Source organism: Manduca sexta, chromosome 3, assembly GCF_014839805.1.
Source record: "Manduca sexta isolate Smith_Timp_Sample1 chromosome 3, JHU_Msex_v1.0, whole genome shotgun sequence".
NCBI classification, from domain to species: Eukaryota; Metazoa; Arthropoda; class Insecta; order Lepidoptera; family Sphingidae; genus Manduca; species Manduca sexta.
This window is the reverse complement of record NC_051117.1, coordinates 5019218-5036499: the sequence shown is the minus strand read 5'-3', so window position 1 is coordinate 5036499 and position 17282 is coordinate 5019218. Positions and strand designations below refer to the sequence as shown.

General features: G+C 35.1%; 2 protein-coding genes across 6 annotated transcripts in view; one reads left to right on the top strand and one right to left on the bottom strand.

Annotated features, from left to right (window-relative positions):
- The window catches only part of LOC115440460 (ankyrin-3), a 137389-nt gene extending 133151 nt beyond the window's left edge, over window positions 1-4238 (top strand). For 3 of the 4 annotated variants that reach the window (XM_037439525.1, XM_037439513.1, XM_037439518.1), the window contains one exon: window positions 2294-4238. In XM_037439525.1, coding sequence (XP_037295422.1) covers window positions 2294-2371 — 78 coding nt within the window. In that variant the 3' untranslated portion in view covers window positions 2372-4238. Of the gene's footprint in view, window positions 1-148; window positions 1342-2293 lie in introns of those variants that run through there. The other variant, XM_037439517.1, reaches the window with a different exon arrangement.
- A 2367-nt stretch (window positions 4239-6605) lies between these two features.
- The window catches only part of LOC115440461 (probable cation-transporting ATPase 13A3), a 49186-nt gene continuing 38509 nt past the window's right edge, over window positions 6606-17282 (bottom strand). For both annotated transcript variants that reach the window (XM_030164778.2, XM_030164776.2), the window contains 11 exons: window positions 16996-17161; window positions 16320-16520; window positions 15514-15714; window positions 14766-14891; window positions 13423-13576; window positions 12009-12130; window positions 11032-11149; window positions 10274-10407; window positions 9733-9918; window positions 9084-9210; window positions 6606-8847 (listed from right to left, as the gene is read on the bottom strand). In XM_030164778.2, the coding sequence (XP_030020638.2) occupies window positions 7868-8847; window positions 9084-9210; window positions 9733-9918; window positions 10274-10407; window positions 11032-11149; window positions 12009-12130; window positions 13423-13576; window positions 14766-14891; window positions 15514-15714; window positions 16320-16520; window positions 16996-17161 (2515 nt within the window). In that variant the 3' untranslated portion in view covers window positions 6606-7867. The remainder of the gene's footprint in view (window positions 8848-9083; window positions 9211-9732; window positions 9919-10273; window positions 10408-11031; window positions 11150-12008; window positions 12131-13422; window positions 13577-14765; window positions 14892-15513; window positions 15715-16319; window positions 16521-16995; window positions 17162-17282) is intronic.

Below are 17282 nucleotides of genomic sequence, written 5' to 3'. Positions count from 1 at the left end.
ATTACCTATATTTAATGAGTTTCTTAATTTATTTAAATTACAATTATACTTTAACAATATAATCTCTCTCCCACATTATCGAGTTTCACAGTTTTTAAATTTGTCTGTCAAACATTGGTGAGCACTAACCCCACACGCACAATTCCAGAATACCGAAGCTAAAGAGGAAGAAATAATTCGCGGCGAACGAACGACCCACGCTGAAACGATGTATGATATAGTTGCTTAGTTTTACTATTTATTATTGTTAATATTTTTTTTTCATAAAGCGATTGTTTCATATTTACAAACGACGAATAAAATTGCAATTAAATTAAGTGATCTCTGTCAACGCCTAGTAGTTTTATCAACAATAAATCAGGATAAATGTGAACAAATATGGTAAATTTGAAACAATCATTATCAATATGTACACGCACTGTAAATGTGACGTATATGATGTTCCAGTGGATTTAGAGATTATCTACTCAAGTAGTTTGTCGTGTTGTCCAGTACAAATACAAGTATTTTACAATGTGTCAAATCTTAATGTTTTTAATTTTTTGACTAACATTGATTTCAAAGAAATCACTTTTGTATTCGATGTTACTTTATATTTGACATCTTGTTACGAAACGAGATTTATTAAATGTTTTATAATTTATATAAATTTAAATAAAGTTAATCGTGTAACAATCTTGCCTACGAATCGATTATTTTTATATATAATTTTAAATCAGAAAATTTATTCTGCTTTTATCAATAAATGTGTATTTACAAATGACGTATTTTTATGTGACTAATGAGAGCATTTTATATTATTTTAAATCTAAGTATTTATAAAGTTATCGCTATAGTTTTGTGTTGCGTAATTTATTCTTTTTTAAACCGAGTTTTCGTTATAAATTTTATGCCTCGTAGTGGATTTATAAGCATGTTGCAACACATTGTTTATTTCGATATTATTCTCTACTTAATAGATCTGCTAGATTATTTATTTCTATTCGCATTATGAGCATTTGTGTTAATTTTATTATTTATTTTCGGAATTAACACATAATTGAAGCTCTTCAAGTCACAAAGCGACTATTTCCTTATATGTTATATAAATATTTGGGAACTTATAATGAAGTAACTTAGGTCTCTGCTGGTGATTTTCCTGGAAATGTTATAGTCGATAGAATCAACAATATCGATAAACTGATAGTAAGTTTATCGAATATCGATATATATACCAGCAGCGACGTAAGTGTATAACGTTATATATATAAATAGTACATAGACACAGCGCTTACTTTGCTTGTGATGTCTCTCTGTAAGTTGTTACATATAAGATATTATATGAGGACATTCTCAATCAAATTTTGAGTTTTTATTACTAGTGTTTAGTATACAGCTTTATTGATTCAGTTGGCAAAGTTATCGATTCCAAGCATTAGTTTATCGATAAAGCTTTTTAGAAAAATAATGCCTTTACGAAAGATATCAATTTTACACCTGCATAGTGCACAATTGAAATGGAATTTACAGCAAAATAAAGAAAAATATACCTTAAAAGCAACGGCGACATAAAAATAAAACTCCTTTTTGTATTTTCCTACAAAAGTAATCTATTTCAGAAATTGCATTTCAAATATAGATTAAGACACAAAATTTGCACGAATCACATTCTCGGTTACTTTATATTTTTATTTCGCACGGTCAAGCACTACATTTCATAATGCCATGGTATATGTAAGCACTGCACTTTACCCGTCGGTAAGTTTCATTTGCATTAAACCTTTTTTATTTTCCTACTTTATTGTGTAAAATAGCTTTTTTAAATCCACGAAATTGGTGTTGGAACTATGTATAAATATAGCTTAGTGTTTAAAACTGTTGTAGATTCTTTAAAATCTTTTTAAAACTGCTTTTTGAGTGTGATATGTATCTGAGGGGCATAGCGTATACATATAAAAATAATTGCAACTATAGTGTCCAATACACTGATCAATATAAATAAAAATGATATAAAGGATATCTTTATTTTATGAATAAGTTTTTTTACGATTTCAATTTTAGATAATTTTGCTGCCTAATAAAGTTACTGCAATCTTCATTTCATGATTTGGTGCCACATGCCAGTCTATAAATTAAAGGAAATAAATCTACTTTGAATTATTGTGATAGTCTAGAACAGATTTTTTAACATGCTAGATATATACACCTCTCAGGTACATGTAAAATTGTTAATGTATTTTCCTCCTGTCTCTTCACCTATCTTTTTTACTCTCAATGTGTGTACTTTTCCACTAATGTATCTTTAATTTTACAGCTTTTTCTCCAAACTGAGACGAAATCCATGAAAAATATCATCGATCCGACACGCGACAAATCTACATTTATAAAATAAGCGTAGATTTTAACTTTAATCGTAAGGTCCAATATTCGATTCCAATGTAACGTTTTAAACGAATGTACTGGATGTGGTGAAGATTCTCCAATTGTTGGAATATATAGAAGTTTAGCTTCGTCAGTTAATGCTTAGAGCATATAGGATACAAGCTGATGCATAGACAGTTATCACGAGGTCGACATTTGCCAATACATATTGTATAATTCTTATGTTATGTGTCGATAGAAATCAAATCCAAGATTGTTATAAAGTTACGAAACATTTTTTTAAATAAGTATGAATTAAAAAGTTTTATCTAGGATGTTCATATTTTATTTTAATTGTGACTTTGTTGGATCTGACTTTTATACTCACATTTTACGGCCTCGATAAACGCTTGTTTATGTAATTCTCAATATGCTAGATCTAGCCGGCTCTTAGTGTCGCAACAAAATACTCCGAAAAAGTGTTCCATTTTGTAACTGCTTGTAAGCTTACAGAAATGGTACGGCTATAGAAACATGATATGATTTTAACCGTTACCATTGTTAAATGTAATTCATATAAAATATATTCATAGTTACCAATTATGGTAATATCGATTTGTAATCGATTAAGATTTAACGTTAATGTAAATCATATGGACTAGATCCAGGAACCGAGTAAAAAAGGTTAGCTTACGCAAAATATGAGTTATTGGAAATAAATAAATAGGTACCTAAAACCTTTTTCTCCTTACCTACTCAATTCATTCCTGGATCTTCCGTTCCAAATGTACTAATTACTTTCAAGACTTATAAAATCAATGGTGGCTAAATGAAATTATACAAAAGTACAATACATTCGATCCCACCGTGTTCAAGCAGACATCGATAATGTTATCGATAAAACAATTTTGTGAATATTCCAAAATTGCTACATACAATGAAATTGTAAAGAAAGCTATTATAAAGGTGCTGGAGTTGTCAAGAGTTTTAAAGGTCGCCCACACATTTGCAACTAGACTAATGACGCAAATTGCCAACTGTACCTATCATTTCGACTCGGCAGTGCTAGGTACTAACGTTAGACAAAAAGTCGACTGTTCTCTTGCCCAAATTTATATAAATTTGACTATGTTTATAAATACTTTGTTTCTCTAAGTTATGCTTAAAATTGAAAATTTATATGAATATTAGAACTATAGGATACCTTGCAACATATAAATTAAGATGATAGAAATTCCCATTAAAGTACAATATATATAATAGTTCTCCTGTCTATTGTTGTGTGGTTTGTCTTGTCAAGTTCGCTTAGTTACAACTGTGTGGCAGACACTTTATTTCGATTTATGGTAAAATATATTATCGTCACAAATCACTATATCCTTACTTGCACCAACGTATTCATGTTAACAACTTTTATATTTAAACTATATTATCTATTATTTTTAAAGTTATGCCATGATCGAGAATTTTAGTGTTCTAACATGTTTTGTATGTACGGAATTTTTGGTAAATTGCATTTTAGAAATTCGTGTATAAGTTAACCATTTATAAATTTTTTATCTATATTATGACGTTTAGTAAAGTTGTTCAATTTGTCTTCGTTCGACGTAGGTATGTAGGTATAGAGAAAAGTAATTCACGATTCCCCAGTTATTACTACTACTTGTCTACCAATTACTTATTGTTTGGCACAAATGTTATTTAGGACTAAATATTTATTTCGTTTTTTGGGATAAAATCTTACGCTATTTGAAAGCATCTTAAGATGTAGCACATTGTGTGGATGTGGCATTAATTGTTTAAGTCGATTTTAATTTCACAATTGTAAATTGTTTATGACGTATTATGTTGTGTGCGACTACATACCTACTGTATTTCTGGATAACTGTGATGCCAAATGAAGATTATGTGTAAAGTTATCATAGAACTTTTGTTAATTTTATTAATAGAGTCTATGTTCAATCTATTTATTGCTTTTTAGTAAGTAATAAATTAATTATTAAATTAATGTGTTTTTCTAAACCCTATCCGCCTTATTACAAAAAGATAGGTTAGTACTGGGTTAAACCAAGACTAAAAAGTCTAGGTTTGTTACGGTATTAAAGTTAGTACTCGGACTAAAATTCATTCTTATTACAAATCCAAGACTAACCGAGGATTAACTAGTACCGAAGATAGTCCCTGATTTAATTAGTATCCACAGAGTATAAGCAAAAAATTACCGTACTCCATTAATTCATTCACTCCGCGTTTGACGCACCGTTCCTTTTAACACAAGTATGTATAAAACGAAGGGCAAAATGTTTAATAAAATGTGATTTAGATAATGATGATGATGCTAAATATAAACTATTTTGCTATATAAATATATCTTAAAGCTGAATAATTTAAAATGGCTTGGTTTTGTTTTAATTCACTGTTGACTTGTTAAGCTAGCGTACAATGGAATGAAGTGTGCGGCGCGCATATTTGAACATTATCAAAATGTTTACATTTCGGTTTATTTATGATTTTGATTATTAGCACTTCAAGTAACATAAAGAAACGTTGTTCTTTTATAACAATTTAGGCACGGTAACAGCATCACAAGTGTAATTGTTTTTGTTGTGGAATCACGTACATTACGTATATTTTAGTTATACCAATTAAAAATGGAGCAATAAATCAAAACAAACGAGGCGAATATTGGACTTTTGAAGAAAAGGTTAGTTAAAAGCAATCATCTTGGTTATGAGTAGTGTAATAAATTAAAATGTTATTACATTAGTACAAATTTCCTTCTTAATCCAAGAAATACTACGTTAACTTATTTCCGAGTCGGTTTACATATTAGATAATAAATCAACCAAGACGAGTACCAATATGTTAAGATGGAAAGAATGAAAAAAAAATAACAAATAAGTGAGTAAATTTTGCTGTTTTTGTAATGAATATTTAGGTACCATGACTTATGTAAAATGTACCTATATTTGTAAGACTAAACGACTCACTAACGAAAACTACGGGGTCTATTGAACCGCAGGTTTGTTCCTAACATTTTTAAATCTTCTAAATCCATTAAATCAATCAATTTTATTTCCATTTTTTCTATTTTAGTTTATATTTGGTTCTCTGAACACAATTATCAACTTTGAAATTTGATGTTTCGAGGTTAGTACTGGAGTTAAACTAGGGGTCACGGCGGTTTAACTTTAGTACCACAGATATTCCTCGGACTAGCGATAAACTCAGTTTTGTAATACCATTTTTCTTAGTCCATAGTTTAAACCTGGTACTAAACCCGGTACTATAGTTAGTCTTCGTTTTGTAATAAGGCGGTATGTCACTAAAGGCTGCTTCACAATGTTGAAGTTTTTACTTCGTTCGTCGTCGAATATAACAGATTAAATACAAAAATCATGCGGCCAAATAAATGATATTCAAAAGAGTACTTTATGCAATAACCGTCATTACATTAACTAATGGGTAACAACGTTTTGAAACAGGCCCAGATATTAATATTATGAACATAAATCTATATAAGTAGTTTAACATTTCTTGAAGAATAGTCTCATCAGTTGCAATTTGGGATCTATACACGATAGCCAGTTAATTACTCTCAACATTGATATGTTTTATGTCCAGAGCATGTCCTGCTACACTAGAACATGTAACTGTCAATCGCGCTACCATGGGTGTACCCAGGAGGGGGTAAAGGTGGTTGGTGCCCACCCTAGAATAAGCCTTGTGCTTACAAGAGCCTTCCGTGGTGCAGGCCTTTCGTCGGATTCGGCAACCTTTTTTTGCTTCTGCTAGCTACCTCCCTAGAGTAAATCCGTCATTACGCCAATGTGTAGCTGACGAACTTTGATCAATACTTTAAAGCCCCCCAGCTAACGGCCTTGAACGCTCGGTCCATGCATTTAAGGCGCGCAGGTTGCGGGCGCGAATATACCAAGACTTCAAATATTTTCGTTAAAAAATTTAATAGGTCTTTTGAGAATTTTAAACTACCAAAATACAAGTGTAATTGCTTTAAAAGATGCAAGGAATCAAAATATTAATGTAATTTTCATTATGAAATTAATGAAGCAATACTATTCACATTGTAAAAAAAACTATTGACCACTAATTTACAGATGACATAATATTGCAGAATATAATGTATTATTTTTCTATACTTCCTATAAATTTTGAATAGACGGCTTATAAATTACACTTAGCGCGCGGTCATACTCGAGTAGCGCGTTAAGAAAAATAAACACGTAATTTAAATGAAACACAAATTCAAATTTAGAATTTATATACATACATGTATGACACAAATCTTTGGAACAATATATATAACACTGAACATTTAGTAATTTGTTAAAACCGGATGGACACCACATTTCAAAATGGCGAACTGCTCACAAACATTTCTGATATATTTAATAGACAATACAATATTTGGTAAACAAGCACCAAAATGGAATGTATACTTAACTAAGGCACGTTCACGATGAATGTTATCACAATTATCCTTATATCTATGAAAGCAAAAATCATAAGTTAAAATGCATACTTGTGAAATATTTCATACAATATTCAGAGAAAGAAAACTAAGTGTACCTAAATAATACCTTAATTTTCATTAATAAAATGCGTTTAGATCTTGTTCATTACTTTACAAACAACAGTCATAAGTGTAATGTGCTTAGTGGAGGTGAGATGGTGAGTTATTCCTTTACTGGTGTAAATTAACTATGTTAATGTTCAATGACAACAGTTCTATACTCATAATGAATGAAACAATTTCATATAGTGCACACTTATCTTTAGAAATAATGACAGTACTATCATTAAAAATAATTTAACGGATGATTTTATAACGCTAGGCGTTAAATAAAATTGTCTACGATAAAATGTAAAAAATACGTATAAAATGCATCACTAAAAGCATAAGAGCACCACACTATAAATATAAAAAATATAATATTTCATATTATTAACAATACTTGCACTTCGGTGTATACATTGTAGAATACAATAATAATATCATAATATCATTTCATAATAATTGACGATATCGATATTCGAAAACAAAATTAAATCGATTAATTTCATTTTATTTGAATACAAAATCATATGTAACGAGAAATTTAATTTCAGTAAACACTTACAGTTTGAAATAACCTACTATCAAATAATTGTAACGATTTCTGGATACAATTTCCTTTAAACTAAAATTTATAATTTTTTTTTGATAATTTAATTATCGATTATGCCTGAATACATTCTCCTAAATATATAGGTTTTTTTAATTCACTTTCAAATTTTGTATACGTGCGTCGATTATTTCTAATTCGACGGCATTTTTTTATATTAGTAAGGAATAATCATGCTTATTCCAAGCATAAAAAAAAGTTTACATTATCAAAATAATTATCCGTCAATGTCGGTGTTTATCGATAAACATTCAACGGCAAAATACTTCAATGTACTTTTACTATAACACCTTAAATAAAAGATTTTAAATCACAGATAAACAAAAAAAAACTATCGGAATTCAGCTATCCCTCCCGGAGCTCGAATCTGAGAGAGTGCCTTCCTTGTCATATTTAACTACATTGTCACAGTTAAGATAATCCATGTCGGTAAGCTGCCTCTTTATCATCAAATGGGGTGTCTTTCTGACCCTTTTCTCTTTCAAAAACTTCGGTATCATCTGCTTACCTTCCATCAAATATTCGGTGATAACCCTTTCAAATAACAATGCTATTATTAAATGGAAAGCAGCTATCGCCAAAATTATGTACGACAGCAACGAGTCCTTAGGCATTTTGAGTTCTAAGAACGTCGCTAGCCAGTGCGCAGGCGCAACCGCAATATAAATACAAATACCCGTCATAATCAAAATACTGATCATCAATTGTCTATTGGTTAGTATAGATTTTCTGTACGGAGATCCATGACTAAACACTATGGCCATTATTATATACTGGAACATTGATATGGCGTAAATCGCGTAATTCTCCCAACACTCGTTCGCTTCCTTGCCTTCATACGTGTGCCTCACATACCACGGGAAGAACGTGAGCGCATAATAACTCAAATACTGGGCAACGCACACCAAAATCAACTGCCCGGTCAACGAAAACAACGGCACCAGACCCAACAGCGACGTCAACGGCGGGATCTTGCACAACTTGCCCGAGTACGCTTCGGTGACACCGAAAAAGAAGGCGAAGTTAACGATGAGCGCGATGTCAATGAAGAGGAACTGGAAGTCGGTGAGGTTGGAGTCGAAGTAGTAGAGGAAGGCGACGGAGAAGAACTCGGTGAGCGAGTAGGCCACCATGAACTTGAAGACGCCGAAGCTGGTGGCGAGCGCGGCGCGGCCCTCGCGCAGCACGCGCGCCACGCAGCCCACGTCGCGCGCCGCCGCCGTGAAGGGCGCCGCCACCGAGCTCTCGCGCTCCGACAGCGACACGCCGCTGTGCGCCGCGCGCAGCGCCCCGCAGTCGTTCGCGCCGTCGCCGCACATGCCTGCACGCGCAACAAACACTCACTAACGATCGTACCATCACATCAGCTATTTCAAATCTATAGTTCAAATATATTAGATCAATCCTCAATTGTTAAATTTACTTATCTCCCATTTAAAAAATATTGAACGCATTATATATGTAAATGCTAGACAACAACTAAATTATTTCATAATCCTAATACTTACAATTATTAACAAGCGAATTTTATAATAACACCACATAAGACATACTGACCGACATAGTACCCGAGCGCCTGGTACTCGACGACGAGCTGTTGTTTCTGGTCGGAGGACATGCGCGCGAACACCGCGCCGCGCTCGATCACGCGACCCACCAGCTGCGGGTACTGGCTCCGCAACACCTGCGGGGGACAAGGGGTGTTAGGGTAGGTAAAACCATAAAATAATAAAATTATTTACGGAAACAACGTTTCTTAACGCAACATATGAAGTATGATAATGGGAAAAATGTTACGTCACGTAAGATTATATCAGTTGAATACGAGCTGCTAGGCAACAGTATTTGTTCTCTATCCAAGTATCAAAATCATAGTATTATAGTCTATGCCGAATAAAGCACAGCAAAAATAAGTATTGAAAAATGGAAACCCAAAAAAGTGTGCAACTTATAGATATATAGAAAACCTAAATATTTTCTTTTTAATAATATTCGAAGTTACACAAATTACGTGCGGAACTTCGTTCCTGACGAAATCCCCTAAACGCACATTTTTTTATTAATTAAAATCACAGTTATCAGCATTCAATGCTTACTAATTACTTATTTATTTAACACCATATTTTCAACACATTTTTTTGTTTAACCCTAAATAAAGACTATATTAATATTAGTTCATTACATTTCTAAATCAACATAAACTCACCCGCCAAGTGTCGCCAGTCATGACGATCTTATAGTTGGGCGGGGCGCGCGGGGCCTCTACGTCTATGGACCCTGAGCCGGACCCCGAACCGGACCCCGAACCAGACCCCGAACCAGGCCACGAACCGCATCCACTGTCCACGCTGCGCCAGTTGGGAGACAACGTCGTTCGACGACCTACAGGGGCCTGAAATAATCATAGTTATCGAAGTTCTTAAAAGTTTTTACCATCTCCTTTTCTCTGTGGAATAGTTGTATGCTACGACTACAGTGCTTAGGTTTAGGTTTAATACCCAGGTTGGGTAAAGTTATTCTGGGGTTTCCTACACAGTATCAGTCACGACTCTGGAATTTATGCGCGATATTGCGATGGCCTAGCTCCCTATCACATCATGGGACGGAATACGCCGGACGAAAAGTGGGTTGCTCCAGTTGTGCCTCTGCCTAACGAAAAGTGGGTTGCACCAGTTGTGACTCTGCCTACCCCTTCTGAAATAAAAAACCGTGAGTGTGTGTTTGTTAATAAGTTGTATTGTACACACCCCATGCAGCGTGCTCTCGCAGTATATGACGGGCGCCTTCCCCGAGGAGTCCACGTCGAGCTGCACGACTCTCTCGCCGGGCGCCAGGATGCCGCACTCCTTCGCCACGCTCACCGCCGTGTGGATGTTATCGCCTCAATTACACAAAATAATATTTTTTTACTTATTCTTAAAATACCAAAGACAATCAAAAATATGAAACGTAAATTAGTTGTGTCATTCCAAAAATTGCTAATGGTTTTTGATAATTTTTACAAGACACATTGCCAATGCTGTCATGCCCAAAAAATCATAAGATCCCAAAAATTGCTAAAGTTTTGTGATAATTTTTATAAGAGTTATTGCCAACACTGTCACGCCCAAAAAAAAAAATCATAAGATAGTCCCCTTCTGTGTTAAAGTATTAACACAAATATAGAAGCATATTTCGACGTTCCCTACGTAAAATATCGAATCTGCAATATTGCATTTTGCAGATGCAATACTTTGCATAGGGACTGTCGAATATACATCGCTTGTTTAGTGCTTTTTATCATGGCGATAAGGACTTCGATCCTTATTGTTTTAAATAAATGTACTTCATTTTAATAAGGACCGTTTAAATACCAACACTCAACAGTCCCTACGCAAAGTATTGAATTTGCAAAATGCAATTTTACAGATTCGATACTATACGTAAGGACCGTCGATTTATTGAGTTCAAATTATTTATTAGTATTAATATAATATATGATAACACAATATTAGTATTAACTCACCAGTTATCATAACTATGTGGAGGTTGGCTTCCTTCAGTTCGCGGATGATGCCCGTGGTGGCAGCCTTCAGACGATTCTCCATTATCACCAGACCGAGGAATTCAAGCTCACATTCTACCTGTACCAAGGGAATATGATCAATTCTAATATTGATATTTCGATTTTTCTTACTGAATTCGAATGAAGAGACGAGAATGCCGCTCGCCTGATGGTAAGCGATACAGCCGCTCATTTGCTTGAAGTAGATTAGAGTTTATTATTTAATGCTAATTTTTTTTTCTAATCCTGAATATTGATTTTATTTTATAATTTTAACTTTTTGATACATTTTTATTGTAATTCATAGTTGCTATAAATTAATTTTATTGTTACTATTTTCAAATTTTGTTTTTGTTTTGTACCCACTCATTTTAATCCCGAAACGATGCCCTGTTATGTTTGTTATAGTATTTTCTGGTTTTATTTTATTTTGTGATTTTAATTTGTAATTCTATCTAGATGTTATTTTGTGAGAATGCTGTGCATATCTTTAATAATCATATGTATCAGAATTTGTATTATTACTTATTATTTGTGATTTTTAGATGCATGTGTCACTGGTGTGTTATTGAAGAAATAATTAAATAAATAAATAAGCAATAGCTGCACCGCACAGCAATGGCGAAGGGTCCTTATAACTCTAATCCTATCGGCTTCCTTTTATGTAGAATTTATGTAAAATCTAAATATCATCAGAACGAGTTGCGGACCGTATTTATGCAGATTAGTATCTATGATATGTTGGGTTCCCTTTAGAAGAAATGCTCACACATGGCGGCGCAAGAGTATAAGACGGCGAAAATATATAAGGCGCCTGGATTAGCATACAGGCTATTTTATTCCGAAAAAGTACACAGTAGACTTTTCCAGTGGAGATATTTAACGAAGGTGGTACCGCGAGCGACTACTAGTTAAATTATAAATGATAATGCCCGTACCTCATCCCTGGTCATCCGCTGTATCTGTTTGTACGTGACTTCGAGCATGCGAGTCGACAATGCTATCACTCGGTAACCCTTCTCCGCGTACGAACTCAGAACTTCGTTGAGATTATCCGGTACTGTAATTAAACAAAGTATAGGTCATTTTATCCCTTTAGACGCGCCCCACCACTTTTTGGGCAGGGATGTTGCGCGGTAAGGCAACTGATCCACGCCTCGCTTAGACATTATCCGTCGTACTGCGCGTGTGCACTAATATTGCTCACGCGCACTGTAAGCCATTAGGGAAAGTAGTGGAGCGCGTGTTTTTAATAAATAATAATATCAGCCCTGTATTATACACTTGCCCACTGCTAAGCACGGACCTCCTCTACTACTGAGAGGGATTAGGCATTAGTCCGCCACGCTGGCCTAGTGCGGATTGGTAGACTTCACACACCCTCGAAATTCCTATAGAGAACTTCTCAGGTATGCAGGTTTCCTCACGATGTTTTCCTTCACCGTTTAAATCGAACGATCTTTATGAATGTAATAAATAACTATAGTAACTGTATTGTAAATAACTATATTGTGTCGAAATAAAAAACTATAGTTGCATATAAGTTCTGACGTAATGTATGCATTATAGGAGAGGTTTGCGATTCGAGTAATAATCACTTATAAAAGATATAATCAATTACAATGAGTAAGTAAAATGAAATTAAATAGAATGGCTAGCTTAATCAATCTTAAGAAAAAAGCATATCAATTTAAAATATTTCTTCACTCACATTTTCATAGCCTCGTTTTAAATAGCTCTTATTTAAAATGAGGCTTTACCAAATGAAAATATTTTATTTCATTTGGTAGACTATTGTATGGTTAGTTTTATGACGAATTCTTTCTAATGCACTACATCAAATATAATACATCAACCGTTTTTAATTACCAAAAAAGGTATAGGGTATGCAAAAGAGGTGAGATATTATAAATGTGCAATCAGAATTTTTGTTTATATGTAAATGAAAAAGCTATGACGAGTTAAAATTTTCATACATCCTGTATAAAATTATGGACACAACATATAGTAAGTAACAAATACTGTGCAAGTGACATATTAACGTTTAACAATGAATATTACATATGTGTAGGAAGAGATTATTTAATGAATGACAAAAATTTTCTAAAAAATCATGTGTGTATTCTTCGTGAATTATCGCTTGCTTTAACGGTGAAGGAAAACATCGTGAGGAAACCTGCATACCTGAGAAATTCTCTATTAGGAATTTTCGAGGCTGTGTAAAGTCTACCAATCCGCACTAGGCCAGCGTGGTGGACTAAGACCTATTCCCTCTCAGTAGTAGAGGAGGCCCGTGCCCAACAGTGGGACAGTATATAATACAGGGCTGATATTATTATTATTATAACCCACCAGTCTCGGGCCTGCACAGAGTCCGCAGCATCTCTGGCGCGCCCTTGCAGTAGACGCGCAGCACGTCCTCGCCCAGGACTCGAACCACCACCGACGAGCGCTGCAGCGACGACACGAACTGGTGCTGCTGCACTATACCCACCTCTAACGGCAACTGGAATATTAAAGAAACATATTTTAGTCATTAACGTATATTCTATAGACTTGAACGTATAAACTATTTGTTCAAAATCTGAACTAAAATGGCACCCAAATCGTCACTGTTATAACCTATTTATTAACTTGAACAATAAATATTTTTTTTTATTTCATTAATATTTTTTTTTCACATCCAGTATTACACTTAGACTTAATTTCTTATATTATGAGCGCTACTCCGTACATAACTAGACGCTGTCAATGTTAAAATCATACTAATCACGTGTACGGATTGCAGTACAATTAAGTCGAACACAATGAGTGTACGTAACGTCAGATCTAGTACGTAGTACATATATATCGATGATTTTAGTACAGGTCGATTACTGAAAACTGGTGCATACTCTCATAAGCCGGGCCCTTATTCTCTATGTCACACGTTATTTTAACGGTGTGTAACAAGCTCGTAACGCACCGCGTCACGTTTAAAACTATTAAAATGAGCATACTGAAATTACACGAAGATAACGTAACACTGTCGCGTTAGGAGTTTACACTAACATAGAGAATAAGGCCCCTGAGCGTATGTAGTTCTGTGAATAAACATCCATCAGTTGCCATGACGACACATAGCTCTAGCATCGACAAGGTCAAAATATATAGGGTGATGTTAGTTTGACATTTTTGTATCTGTCCCTTCAATAATGTCTTTTTTTAACATACTGTATAATTGTATAAGTGTGAGATCTGTCATGGCAACTTTTGTATATGAAACGCTAAAAAGAAATGGAAATATTTTTGTTTTGGTAGATGTTTTGCAGTATTACTGCCCATTATGTTTTGATTTTTAATGTGTTAGGACGATGAACGCAGTACAGTACCAAACTGAACTTAATAAAATGAAAGGTCCCAAGTAGAGTTACTACTGTTTATTAAGCAAGTAAATTGCTTATTGCATAACTTAGTTGTCTAACAAATATCTTCATATTATATATATAAAAAAACCATGTCGGATTGCCGTCTCACCGAACTATGAGAGTGAAGGAACAGAGAGTGCACATGTGTACTGCGCACACACTTGTGCACTATAATATATCCTACGGACCTGGCTGATCTCCGTTGAGATTGGCCGCCGTGGTCGAAATTCGGCTAGGATTCATTAAAAAAACTAATCTTTATTAAAAGTAAATCTTTGTTGCACTTACATGAACGTCATCGACGTTAATGTTGGCCGTCTTTTTCGGTCTGACGATGGTTGGCGTCAGTATGTCGTAGTTATCTGATTCCGGAACGTCAGGCTCTTCTAACGTCCAACCAGTCGACTCGAACATCTATAAATATTATGTGTAAAAACGGACTTGCTGTACATTAGTAATACGTAAATACTAGCTTTTGCCTGCGGCTCCGCCCGTTTAAAAAAGATTTACCGGGATAAATATTTTCCCGGGATAAGAAGTAGTCTATAGCACCTAGGAGTAATGTGGCTTCCTATTATTGAACAAATATTCAAAAGCGGTTTAGCAGTTCTCGAGATTAGCGCGTTAAACTTTTCAGCTTTATAGATAATAGTATAAATTTTAGATTTTTCGAAAAAAATTATCCTTTTCCATTTAATTTTGACTACACTATGTAGTGTAAAATATTATTAACCGTAGTAATTTTCTTTAAGAATAGTATGTAAAGTACTGATGTTTCCTGCCAATATTGTTAGCATTTTTACTGTATAAATCGTCAATTTCCAAGCAGTCCACTCGAACAGATGAAAAGTCATCTCTACTGCCCATAAACACAATTATTACAAAATAATCATCGATATTCTGCCTTTAAAAGAAATGAATAGGCATTAAAAGTGGGAAATTATTTTGACTTTCCGGGGAACATCATCATCATTGGTCAAAGATAAGTCTTCCCTTTTGACCAACAAAGTAACCTGATGAAAGCGGGACTATACACCTTCAAATCAAGCGGATCGCCAGCCAGTTCGCCGTCAAGCAGCGTCAAGCTGTGACACGTGGCCATGCCGAGCTTCAGTTCGTGCAAGTCGTTCATCTGCTGCGGGTTCCGCTGCGGCCGGCCCAGGCGCGGGGGGTCCGTCGCGGGGCTCACGGGCACCACGCCCCACATGTCCAGTCCGTCCTCTGTTAGCGTGCCGGTCTAGAAATATATTTTAGGCTTTATACAGAATGTTTTATATCTGGTCTATATGGGGTGTTTAAATATAAAAATTAATTCTAATAGACTATAATCATTATCCAACCGAATAAAAAATATATTCAATCTATACCTAATGAATGGTTTTAAGGGAAGTCAATCTCCAGGGGGCTTTTTTTTGTCTTCACATCTCCTTATCTCAGAAGTAGCAATAGCATAGTTTAGAGTGAAACGGTCTGTCGAGACGAATGTTCCGCAGGTTCAAGATCCAAAAGCACGCACCTCTGAATTTTCTAAAGTTATGTGTGTATTCTTTGTAAATTATCGCTTGGTTTATCGGTGAAAGAAAACATCGTGAAGAAACCTGCATACCTGAGAGGTTTACTATAAGAATTTCGAGGGTATGTGAAGTCTGCCACTCCGCACTAGGCTAGCGTGGTGGACTAAGGCCTATTCCCTCTCAGTAGTAGAGGAGGCCCGAGCCCAACAGTGAGGCAGTATATAATACAAAGCCGATATTATTATTATTTATTATTATGACACATCTCACATGGTCTTATTCGACTGGTCAAAAGCTTTTTTTAATTTAGTGGTACGTAATAGTTTACCTTATCAAAGCATATGCAATCCAAACTGCCGCTGACATTAACAGCGCGTGTGTTAAGACAGGCGATGCGCGCCTTCTGCAGCCGCGACACGGCGTACAGCCGCCCCACTGTCATGGCGGCCGGCAGCGCAGGGGGAATCACGATCGTGATGATGTCCAGCGCCTTGATCACTATGTCGCCTGGGGTTAGGGAGCGGTAGGCCTGCAACAACAATTACGTCATCAGATACTCAATCACACTAGACACTTCCTTTATCGCAGACTTCTTGACCGCTATGGAGGTAAAATAAGTTTAACTACCTTATTAAACCTAACTAACTACCTTATTACCTTAATACTGGTGGTAGGTCTCTCACATGTGACCACCGCAATGTCTAATACTGCCGCCAAGCAGCAGTGTGTAGTCACTGCTGTGTTTAAGTTTAAAGGACATTATAGTCAGTGTAACTACTTGACATAATAAGACTTAACATCTCATGTCTCACGAAGGCGAACGCAGTGGAATATCAAACAATACTTGTTATGTGTACCAAACAATATATGTAATGTTTATGAACAGTCGTATCTCTTACCATCAGGCGAACGGCAAGCTCGTCTCGTCATTCAAAGCGATAAAAAAAATCGATAACTAGTTAATACCTATACAAGCCTTTCAAAACTCCCCTATTGAAACTCACCTTAAGCGCAACAGTATAAATGAGTCCACAGAGAGCAAGACAGGCGAGTATGAAGATGAACTTGTACGAGTCGCGGTCGAACTTGAAGTCTGCAGGAACTGGGTACAGAATGCTGCGGACGAGCTGACCCTTGCTAGTGTTGTACCCTGTGCGCAGCACTAGCGCTCTGTGAAAAAAAGCAAATTTAAATAATAAAAAAAATACTATCTATTTTCATTTGTCAATTTGTAGATAATCTTACTTAGTATTAATTTAATCTTAACAATATTATAAATGGGAAATTTTGT